The sequence below is a fragment of the Drosophila mojavensis genome, unplaced genomic scaffold (genome assembly GCF_018153725.1).
Source record: "Drosophila mojavensis isolate 15081-1352.22 unplaced genomic scaffold, ASM1815372v1 contig_36, whole genome shotgun sequence".
In the NCBI taxonomy this organism is placed as follows: domain Eukaryota; kingdom Metazoa; phylum Arthropoda; class Insecta; order Diptera; family Drosophilidae; genus Drosophila; species Drosophila mojavensis.
Window position 1 is genome coordinate 14,400,378 of NW_025318858.1, and position 12,064 is coordinate 14,412,441.

The 12,064-nt window shown below is 34.3% G+C and overlaps 2 protein-coding genes across 5 annotated transcripts in view; one reads left to right on the top strand and one right to left on the bottom strand.

Moving 5' to 3' along the window:
- Window positions 1-3,757, bottom strand: part of LOC6576783 (beta-1,4-glucuronyltransferase 1) — a 78,306-nt gene extending 74,549 nt beyond the window's left edge. For 2 of the 4 annotated variants that reach the window (XM_044008563.1, XM_044008562.1), the window contains exons 1-2: window positions 3,580-3,757; window positions 1,327-1,524 (exon numbers count right to left, since the gene is read on the bottom strand). The gene's annotated coding sequence lies outside the window, so the exon portion shown is untranslated. The remainder of the gene's footprint in view (window positions 1-1,326; window positions 1,525-3,579) is intronic. The other 2 variants (XM_015165375.3, XM_015165372.3) reach the window with 1 other exon arrangement.
- A 2,803-nt stretch (window positions 3,758-6,560) lies between these two features.
- LOC6576785 (keratinocyte proline-rich protein) lies at window positions 6,561-9,710 on the top strand. Its single transcript, XM_002002735.4, has 5 exons — window positions 6,561-7,123; window positions 7,189-7,277; window positions 7,589-9,023; window positions 9,086-9,507; window positions 9,571-9,710. The coding sequence occupies exons 1-5, from the start codon at window positions 6,726-6,728 to the stop codon at window positions 9,588-9,590; spliced, it is 2,364 nt and encodes a 787-aa protein (XP_002002771.2). The 5' UTR covers window positions 6,561-6,725; the 3' UTR covers window positions 9,591-9,710.
- The last annotated feature ends 2,354 nt before the right edge of the window (window positions 9,711-12,064 follow it).

The window sequence follows — 12,064 nt, forward strand, 5'->3', positions numbered from 1 at the left end:
TCCGTTGAGACTTATATTTTCTTCTTCTTCTTTTTTTTTTTTTTTTTTATCGCCGTACAAGTGTAAATATATGTGTCAAGCTTATCTTACGCTTATTAAACAGCTACTGCAGTGCGCCATTACGTATCAAATCGTTTGGGCGTCAGCTGAAACTGAAACTGAAACTGCGACAGCTTATCGGCGCGACTCTATCTCTTAGTGGGAAAAGCCTCTTTCTTAGCATCTGACTGAGGTAGTGTTTGCCAAGCAAATATGCGATAAACGTCAAAGCCACTTGATAACGAAAATAATGTTAGCGTAAACTTTGCTGTGAGCAAAAACCCTTACAGATAAGCAAGCTTACTCGCAACTAACTGAAAATAAATGCGCCATGGATTAGCGTTCATTTTGTAATGAACACAGCCTTTCAAAAATCTTTTGATTTTTATCTTGAGCATAGAGATATTTGGTATATAGTATATGTCACATATTTATTAAAACTTAAATGCCAAGGAAATACTTGATGGATACAAAGTTAGAAGAAGTGTTATAACCCAATTCAGAACACTTCATAAAAACAATTGGAAATATGTTTTCATTTTTTATGGACTCTAAATCAGTTAAACGTCTTTAAAAAACATTGAAAAACTAAACTTAACAAAATACTCAAAAATATGATTTACTGCCAACACGATATAAAAACGAGCACATCTAAATTGTTTTCATGTTTATATAGCGACACCCTCAATCTCTCTCTCTATCTTTCTCTTTCTCTTGTTTTTTCTTTTTAGTCCGCTGAGAAAATGTTCTCCTATTTTCCTATTTTTAACAGCTTCGAGCATAAATTATTATTTTTTGGCCATTCAACAAATATGTTTTTTTTTTGACAATTTAAATGGCAGACGGACACGTTTTATGTTGTTTTTACGAGTTACTAATTAGCTTATTAAAACGAAATCAATTTGCTTAATTTGTGAGAATGTGGCTCACGGAAAACGTTCCTCATATCAAATGGAAATTAAATGATTGAGTAATTAATGAAATCATAATATGTGGAAATTAACAAATTTAAAAGGGAATTTATAAAAAGAATTAATTGAATGTTGATAAATGAAATACAGTAATTATTTTGATGAAACAATTAATTTCATGCAGGTATGTGTATTTGAAATAGAACTTATTTAATAAATAAAAGAATATATATAATATATATTTGATATAAATAACATCATATAAACAAATAAACTATTATTTATGTTCTATTTAAATAAATTATATTGATTATTAGAATTCATTAAAAATAAGGTCCTAATGAAACGAAATTGATAAGAACAGAATTAGACTTACGAACTCAGTTCCATAAAAGGCAAGTCCAAAAATTTGAATTTTCGAAATTGCAATAACGTTAAACTGAATGTTTGTTGGCAATTTAATATATTAAAGAACAGCACTAAATGAAACAGTTTTCACTATTTATCAAATATTATTAGCAGTATCAATCAAATATTTACATTTATATGTTATATTGATGCATTGATATTTAAACTGGAAAATTGAATGGGTCACAATTAACCAAAACACTTTGAATTTCCAATTAACATTTTATTGATATCCAAAACAAACCTATTACGCCCGGAATTCCCATTGTCAATGGATTCCGGTTTTAATTATGCTGGCATAGATTCGATATAGAAACAAAAAACACAAATGTAAAAAACCAGTTTAATAAATATATCTATGTATATACACCACTAAAAATACAAAACAAAAGTCGGTCAGAGTAGGTCGAGCTTTCGTACATTTAGAGTATCAAAATAATTTGTAGCCTATAGAGATAATGAAGTAAAATAACTGTATATGAGATTTAAAGAGCCGACTGCATTTGAATAATTTTTTTTTTTTTTATATAATATTCTTAAACAAAAATCTAATTACTGAATGTTAATATAACAATCAAAAATCTTTAAAAATTCTCATCTATATAAAATCTAAAAGTGTAAAAAATAATTATACAATTTATTATAACCATCACACATATATACCCATCTAGCATTCATATGCCAGGGTATTTTTGAACAAAAAAAGTAGTTATTTTAAGTCAGCTCCATTTACCCGCCTTGTAATTATTTTACTTTGAGATTTAACTATTAACTATTTATTTTTAAGAATTTAAATAAATAGATATCTTTAAATTTAAATTAAATTTTAATTATAATTATTTAAATTTTTGACCTTATCATCCGCCTATTACACAATCAAAATCATCCCTAAATACCCTTCCTACAATGTCCTGCTACAGGGTATTGTTTAACAGTAACCAATATAACAGGTTCATGTATGCGTGGGCAAGCAACAAACGGTAGTTTTAGTAACTGTTGTTTTTCCGCTTGTTGTTATTGTTGCAGTTATTCGACATGTGTATATAATGTGATAAAAAGCCGGTCAGCAAAAGCGATATCAAAACTTTAAAAATAACTGTAAAGAGGCAAATGCCAAACGCCAAATTAACAACAACAATAGCAAACGGAAAAAGTGCAATGAGTCGAATAACAAACGGAAAGAAAATCAAAAAATAAAACACCAAATGTTTAAAAATACTTTTCAAAATATACAAAACCTTACATTACAAACATTCACATTCACCAATAAAACAAAAACAACAGCAACAAATGCAATAGCTGTTGTTGCTTTTGCTTTTTGTCACTGTTATTTTTTGTTGTTGCTGCTGCTGCTGCTGACGCTGTGACAAGCTTGAAATTTGATTTCTTTTGATTTTGCTTTTGTTCGATATATTTGCTTCCTTCTTCTTCTTTTTTATCTTTCTCAATTTTTTTTGGGTGAAAATAAAAGAAATTTGAAAACGCGCGGCCTAAATTGAGCAGACGATCGCCCCTCTTGTTGCTGCCATTGCTGTTGCTGTCGTTTTTGTTGTTGTTACGGCTACTGCTGCTGCTGCTGTGGATCTCATGAATGAATTGCGCGATTAAAAACACAAAAGGCGTGACGCGTCGCACAACAACAATAACAGCCACAGCAACAACAACAACAACAACAACCACCATTGGCAACTAAATAACGAAACAAGTTTTGTGGCTCTGGCTTTGGCTTTGAAAAAGTAGATAAGCGCAGAATATGTAGGCGAAAGAAAAAGAAACGAACGCAGGCTTCAAAATTTAACACCAAATAACAACAACAACAGCAAACGCCTAGCATAGGCCTACACACGCATACACATAAAGACACAGAAGCATACACGCCAAAGCACATGCACACAACCGCAATTCCAAATGCAGTCAAACACACACAGGAACACACACACGCATAAAACAGACAGCTGATTTTTGGCCGCATCTACAAAAAACGCTTCTTGCTCTCTTCTCACCAATTACAATTGGTTTATTTAGGTGACGCACACATCTACACGCACGCAAACAAACTCTAATACACTCACACACACACTATTACGCTGGCAGACCGCACGCCTCGTACATTAATATTGTGTGTTACACTTGTTTTTATTGCTGTGATTGCGATTCGCCTTTCTGCATTTGACTCTGTGTGTTTAGCATTTAGCATTTAATTTTTACATATTGTACACACCTTGCACTCACACTGCCTAACACGCTATGTTGTTATTTTTATATTGAATTTTTTGTATATTTCTTGTTTACGATTTAAGTGTTATTTTGCGAAAATCTCATTGTTAGGTCCCAATTTATTGTTTAGTGTTCTGATTGGCACGCGCGTAGCCACCCGCACGATTGGAAATTTCTTTACAGACTGTTTAACATCGGTCTGTTAGCTAGCGCATGTTGCATTAACAGCTGTTGATACATTCGGTATTTCATGACTTGGGATTTTTTAGCACCACTGTTAAGCTATTTACACTGTGAATCTTAACAGCTTAGCGGGGCTGTTAAATAGTTGTTTATATTTTGATTTTAAAAGTGCCTGAAAACATAAGAAGTTTTTTTTACAATATTTATAGAAAGCAACAGAAGCATACATATTTATTAATTTAATACTATCTTTTAGTCAGCATTCGTGTAAACTATTAATGGCAAGTGCTTGTTTTCAATTGGAATTTATGCAGCTGTTAACAGCTGTGCTGCCAGACATTTTAACTTATTTGTAAAGGCGCGTAAATTTAAACTCGAAAATGTTCATAGAAATTTTATATTAAGGTAAAGGTTTTGTTTTATTTAACTTAAGGTTGCCTTAGCTTTTCCACTTTTAGCTGGACAACACGTTTTCGTCCCGCACTCAACGTAAAAAATGGTGAACAAAGAAAACGTTTAAAAATCCAGCAATCACAGCATCAATTAAACTGGCTTTAAATTCCTGAGTGTCTAAATTGCACATAATAGCATGCAGCAGCAACCGGAGCAACTGGAAGATATATTATTAATCCACAATACCTCACTTCACCTGCTGCTCAGCATCAACGGCTCGTCCTGCAACTGCTTGGCAATCAATCAAGCGATCAATCAGTCAGTTTTTCTTTTGCAACTTAACATTTCAATCGCATGCCAAAGTAACCAATGGCATGCAAATTTCTTGCCAAGCTGCTGCCGATAATGATGACTGGTTGCCTGGCCAACAAATGTTTTGTTAGCCAATTGGAGATGCGCTTGCTTGGACAGGTGCAAACAGGCATGAAATATTGCGATTTCGACTTTAGACTGCTTTTAGACTGCTTCTCAACTCTTCAACAGGTTTCGTTATCTAATTTACGTTAAATTTCAACTGCATAAAAAATTAGATAAGAATAAGCAGCAGCTGATGCTCAAAAATTAATCTCAAATTCAGGAAATTCAATTAAACGCATACGCACACACCTGTGCGCAATTAAAAGAGCCAACGGTAGACCAACAAAGGTGAATAATCAATTGGCCCAACGAATATTGGATATCCTAACAAGTATTATAGTAAGATTAATTTTGGTAAAGTATATAAAAATACTAATCATTTATTTAATGAAATAGTAATAGGGAGGGAGAGAATAAGTAAGTAGGCAAACACATACATACATATATATGTGTGTTTGAATGTATTCAAAGTTTGCTTTGCAAGCGCTCTTCACAAGCACACGTACGCGAACACAGCCCTCGCACACACATCAATACATACACATATGACATTTTGCTTCCTTTCTATCCGATCGTGGAGGAACTCATTGAAGGAAAAGGAACAGCGCAAGCGGTTGCGCTTCGACTTTTTTCTCCGAGCACCAAATTGATTTGCAGACATCGTTATTTACGAATAGTTATTTACAAACTATTCTTTTAAATCATCTCCATTGCATTTATTAATTGAAACCTATCGTATATCTGAAATTTGGAATTTTCCTCTGTGTTTGAGATATATATTTAATATAAAACTATTTCTCACTAATTAAAAAAATAAATAAAGAAAATTAAAAAAAAAAAAACAAAAGTAAAAAAAAAATATTTTGAATATTTTCAGATGTGTTTATTCTTTTATATTAAAGGCGTTCTGTTTTTTAAATAGTTATGTAAGAATTTACTTATGCAAACAATTCTATCAACTTTTCAGTAAGAAACTTTTCTAGAAGTCAAGTTCTTTTGCTTTAAAATTCGGTTTATAATTTAGTATTTTTATTCATTTGAATTTCTTGGTATTCAAATTTTTACATCTCCAGGAATTTACTATCACGTATATTCGTACCGCCAAAAATCCAGTTGCCTAATAAACATGCAACAGGCATTCGGTCTCCATCTTGCCAAACTCTTGAATAGCAATAAAAATATATTATTTGATATAAAAATTTGATGTCTTATGGGTTGCATGCTGCCTAATAAAATTATAAGACCCTTTGCCAGGGTATAATAAAAAGAAAACAGCGAAAGGACGAAGAGCTTCACACTTACCACACGTGTGTGACGACGGTGTCTGTGCGCGTGTGTGCGTGAGCACGAGGGCTTGGCAGTTAAAGGAAATTTAAAGAATAAAATATGACGCATCCCATCCCACAACCTACCGCCTACCTCAACTACCCCCTCGTAAGAAAGCGCGTGCCATGGCGGAAATTAAATTTTTGTCTGCTTATAGAAAATACCAAACGGAACAAAAGCAACCCTATAAGCGTATAAATATATACTTTAAAAGTGCTTGGAAATAATAATACAAAAATTAAATGACACATAATAGGTACAAAATTCATATTATACTATAAATAATTATAGTTAACTTCAAAAATATAGAAACAAACGTTTTATATAATTAATAATTTTGAATTTTAGAATAAAAAACTTTTAAAATATTTATAGCTATTTAAATATATTTAAATAGCACAAACTATTAATCATAATAATATAAGATACCTAATAAAGTTTTTAATTATTTTATAATTATATTTTATATAAATTATGATTACAAAATATTGTTTTTGAATTATTTCATATATTCATATACTATTATATTAAAATAAAACAAACTAATAAGTCAATTTAAAAAGAAATCCTGATAAATTGCGATATATTATAAACTATTATTAATATTTTTTCAAACAATAAGATCATAGTAGCCGAATAGATTGAAAAACTTTTATTGAATCCATTGAACGGTTAAAAATATTTACAGCAAGTTCTAAAGGGAAAATACTGTCAAAGCACCTATCAAAATTTCGGGTATATTTACTCTGTGGTGCTCTTGTTATGGGTGAGCCAAAGAGTTGAGGGTTGGGTTGATCTGTCGAGCGATTCGGTTGGTGCTGGTATTTCACTATGGATATCATTGATGTAACATCGTTAAGCTCGGCCCAGCGAGAGGAGAACGCAATTCGATTGGATGCCATTGAGAGTATCGATGAGATCTATAAGACCTATATACCAGCCACAATTGAGCTCGATCAAAGCACCTCATCTACGACCACCTTGAAGGAAACTAAGAGTGAGAGCTCTGACGAGGACAGTAAAGAGGATAGAACTGTAGAAAATGAAAAAGTTAAAGCAGATAAGTCTATAGAGTTTTCCTCAACTTCGGTAAACGCAGTGAAAACTGACGATTCTTCGTCATCAGTAAGTACAAAGAAACCAGAAGGCGATTCCTCCACATCGGTAAATGCACAGAAGATTACGGGATACGCAACAGAAACTCCAGTGGTGTCCGAAGAAGAAAAATCGTATGGCAAACTTAATTCGAGCTTATTAAAGTGGTTGATTAACTTTTGGACTTTTATTCTTATAGATCTTCTTTCCGTATGCATTCTGGTGAAATTGAAAAGGGATTCGATGAGAAATGTAGTCCAAAAAGTTCAGAAGGCAACCAATACCAACGTAAGTAGAAGATCTTAGACAAACCGAAAAGAGAGCGAGAGAGAAAGGGAGAGTGAGAGAGCGATAGTGAGAAAGATATTGATTTATAAACAAATTAAGATATGGCAGTGACAGTGTGAGAGAGATATATAGATTGAGAAGCAATATCGAGTGACTTTCTGTGAGTTAGATATTGAAAGGTTTTGATTTGTAAGAGAGAAAAATAAAGAGAGAGAGAGAGAGAGAGAGGCTGAGATCAGAGATGAGAGACTAGAGATGACAGATCAGAGACAAGAAATGAGAGATCCATGGATTAAAAATGTCTATCATAGATTATTCGAACATAAGAAATCAATTGCGATCGATGAGCTGTGGAAATACAAAGCAAAAAATTGGAGGAACGGATCAGATTGGCGCAACGGAATACTATGCCCAGCAGATGGGATTGCCCATGGCATTAGGAATGGATCTAGAGACTGCTTCAAAAATGGGAAATAGTATGGGAAATAATATAGGAATGGGTATGGGAATGGATATGGGAATGGGCATGGGCATGGATATGTCTCTTAGTAATGCTAATCACTTTAGTCAGTCCAGCGCTTTGGGCTCCTATCAAAATCCAATGCCAGAGGATGAATATTTCAGGTACATGCAATCTCAATCTCAGACGTTTCCTGGCATGGACTACAATTATGTGCAATACCAAGCGCCAGCAATGTATCAGCAGCCACAGCCACAGCCACAGCAACAGCAGCAGGAGCAGAAACGCCACGTAGCCGGATCCTACAACGACAACTCCAACAGATATCAATCGGAGACGTACCCGAATGCATCCATGATCTATAGCAAGCCCAGTTACAATGCATCCGAAACCAATTCGAGCCAAATGGAGTGCGAATGCAAAGAGCAGACGACAGATGCGAATAGCTTTAGCCAGGAGCACAGCGAAGCTTCCGAGATGGAGCATGCCCAGTCGAAGAGATCGGGCGATAGTTCCCTCGGCAAGTGTCCTGGCTGCGCCTGTGAAATGCACGCCACGGAGAGCTACGCCTTCCCCCAGAGCGCAGAGCAGGTGAGTGGCATCAGTGCAGCCGGCCACATGGATCCGATGGGCCCCAACATGAGGAACATGAGCGGTAGCCCACCCGCAGCTGATCTGCGAACCATGTACAGCCAGCCGTCGCAGCCTTACTATAATTCCCCGCCCACCTATCAGCCGTCGCCCACCTATCAGCCGCCGCCCTCCTGTCAGCCGCCCACCTGTGCGCCGCCACCTTTCTTCCCGCCGCAGCCCTCCTATCAGCCCTCCTGTCCGACTGCCTATCAATCCTCCTATACGCCCCCCTGCCAGCCCTCTTACCCGGCTCCGAGCAGTCCAAACTATGCGCAGATGCCTCAAGCCGGCAACAGCAACTGCATCGACATTGAGGGATTCATAAAGCAGGTGCTAGCTAAGCAAAATCAGTGCCATCCCAACTGTCTGACCAGCCCCTCGCCGCCCTGTCTAGGCTTCGGCATGGCTCAGGGGGCAGGCCAAGGACCGGGGCCAGCTGCTGGCATGAGCAGGAGCGGTGGCTCCAACAACGACAGCAATGCTGCTCCTCAGGAGCTGCAGGATCAGACCGTTTACTCAACAGACTATAAGCCCGTCAATGCCCCGGGCAACTCATTCAACCACTTTCCCAAGTGCGACACCTGCGGCAATAACACCAGCTGCAACGCCTGCACCACCTGCAGCAACTGCATGAACCATACACCGCCCATAAGGTAAGTCTAAGATTGTTATTTTTTTCTTAATTAAATTAATTTCGTGTACTTCCCTACTTCAGTTATTGTGTTTCGCCGCCCTGCACGATGATGCCCGAACCGAGCAGCTATGCGACGCATCCATGTGCGAGCTCTGCAACTCAGATTGGGCCTAGCATGCCGTGTAGCTATGCCTGTGCCGCGCCTTGCCCTGTGCCCGGTCCTATGCTCTGCCCAATGCCCTGTCAGATGCCCTGCCCAATGCCCTGTCAGATGCCCTGTCGAATGCCCTGCCAGATGCCCTGCCAGATGCCCTGTCAAATGCAATGTCGAATGCCCTGTCAGATGCCTTGCTCTATGCCTTGCTCTATGCCCTGCCCTATGCCCTGTGCTCTGATGCCTTGCTCCGGTGCTCCTTATGAAATGCCCATCGATGGTGACTCCGATCCGCAGTCAGGCGATTTCGTTAACAAGACAACCAGCTGTAATCTCAGCCAGTACTCGGGTAAGTAGAGAGATGTGATCCATACAGAAATCCCCCTAATATATCCTCTATCATTCATCCTAGCTTTCAATTTGCAAAAATGACCGCCCCGTCTGCTCCAGCTCGATTAATTTATTTATAAGTAATAGTAGCTAAAGTGTGAAAATCAGCTGAATGAAATAGATTTGAATGAAAATATGATTTCAATAAATGAGAAAAAAATAATAATAATAATAAATAAATAAATATCAAAAAATTACAAATATAAAATAAATTAAAAACTTGTCAAATATATAGTAAATATTTTCATTATTTAATTTATTAAATTTATTTACTTTTGTTTTTCTTTAAAAAAAAAATGTTACCTTTTCATAAAGAAATCTCCCTGAATAGAACAAAAAAAAAATATTTTAAAAATAACAAAAATCTAATAAAAAACTTTAAAATAATAAAAAAGAAGAACAAATACATTAAAATAATAAATATTTGATTTTCCTTTCATTCAAATCTATGACACCCTCTTCATCTAGTATACATAGAAATTTTTCTCTCTTCGAATTTTTCGACACTCCAGTACATTACCTTTAAATCTGAAAAATACAACTAATAATATATTATATAAAATATAATTAACGAATAACCAACATTTGAATTTAAAGAAAATACAATTTTTTTTATATGTCGATTTTTTTTTTTTTGAAAAAAAGTTTATTACAAAATATTGCATTGACAATTAAATTGATTTAATTGTTGTTGTTTTTTTTTTGTCATTTTTTTTGTCATTTGAATTTCCGTTATTACACTTATCAAAAAAATGAAATTAAATATTTACTATGGATGAGTAGAGGAAAAACGTAGCACCGAGCGCAAATGACAAGCACAAGAATTAAGCTAGAGCTTAAATAATTTTGATAATTACAAGTAAATTAATTTTCTTACATCTTTTTTTGTTTTAGTGCAACTTTAACTATTTAAGCGAGGAGCTTAAATAGTAAAATCTAAGCACAAGTTGCAAAAAGGGTTTCAAGACTTTTCGTTTTTCGTTTACAAAATTATTTTTGTTTTTTGAATGCTTGTTCGCTGCTACAATTTTCGATTTGTTGTTGTTGTTGTTATGGGAGGAGTTGGAGAAGGCGAGGAGGATCGTAAGATAGGATAACTATAAATTAATTTTGATTTGATTATCAGTTTACAATTGCATTTAACTATGGTATATTGTATATTGATATTTAGTTATGAGCTTGTTGCATTAAATTAACATTTAACTATTTGCATTTAAGTTTAGATTTAAGTTTGTGGGGCCAGGTAGCAGCCGAGTTTTTGTTTCCCTTTACTATTTTAATGGACAATGGTTAGTTAGTCTATCAAATAAACAATTTAATTTTGATTTTGTGTGTGTGCGTGTGTTTTTACTGTGATAGCGAATACTTAATCTCAACATTGCTTGAATCACAGCTTATATAGTATACACATATTTAGTACATACATGTATATATAGAAAAGATCGTGAATATTGAGGAATACCTCACCTGGCCTTAACTATTTTCATTAATGTTCATTGTTTTTCTCATTTAAATTATTGGAATTGTTTTTATCGTTACGTTTTGTTTGCTGGTGGGGTTGGAAGTTGTTTTCGTTTTTTTTTTTTCTTGTTTTCTTTTTGTTTTGTTTATATATAGTTAACGTACACACATACACATAAATATATATAGACATTATGCTGGCTATATCGAATCTAGGTTTTCTTTATGCCTTGACAAAAAATATATATATATACTATATAGAAATAACTGTATGTAATCGGTAAATGTTTTAAATCCTGTTACAGGATTTGCTTCAGCTATTAAGTAGAATTACAATAAAACAAAATATACACGCATACATATACATATTTACATATATATATATATGCATATGTAAACATTAATCAAAGAATACAAAATACAATTTAAATACGCATACAGTTACAGTTACAAATATTCATATAGCTGTGTGTGTTGTTGTTGTTCTTGTTGTTGTAATGACAAAAAAGTATAAATTTGATTTATGTAGTTTGTTTATGTTTTTTATGCAACAAATAGCATCACTGGAATAGTTTATGCCACGCGGCGGCAATTTCAATCGAGTTTACTTTTCAGTTTCATCTGCACTGTGAGATATACATATATACTATATACATATACATATATAGATATATCGATATATAAGTAGACATGTGTGAAATTGCACTAAAACTAAATGCTACAACATTTAAAAATGGATTTTTATCTCGTTCACGTTACAGTTATATATATGTACATATGTATATATTTAGTTGGAAAATCTAGCAGTTCTCTTGTAAACCAATTTCGGTTTTGGCATTTGTGTTATTAATATTCTTAGATTTTTCCTTCGATTTCATATAATATACATATATATGCATATAAAAAACATTTACTTGAACTAAAAATGAAAATTTGATTTTGCTTGTTTTGTTTTTGTTTTTCTTTCTTTTCTTTTAATATTAAAGTTAAATAAATTTCTAAGTCTTTTCATTTTCCATGTGTGCTTTAGTTACTATACATAATCCGTTTATATA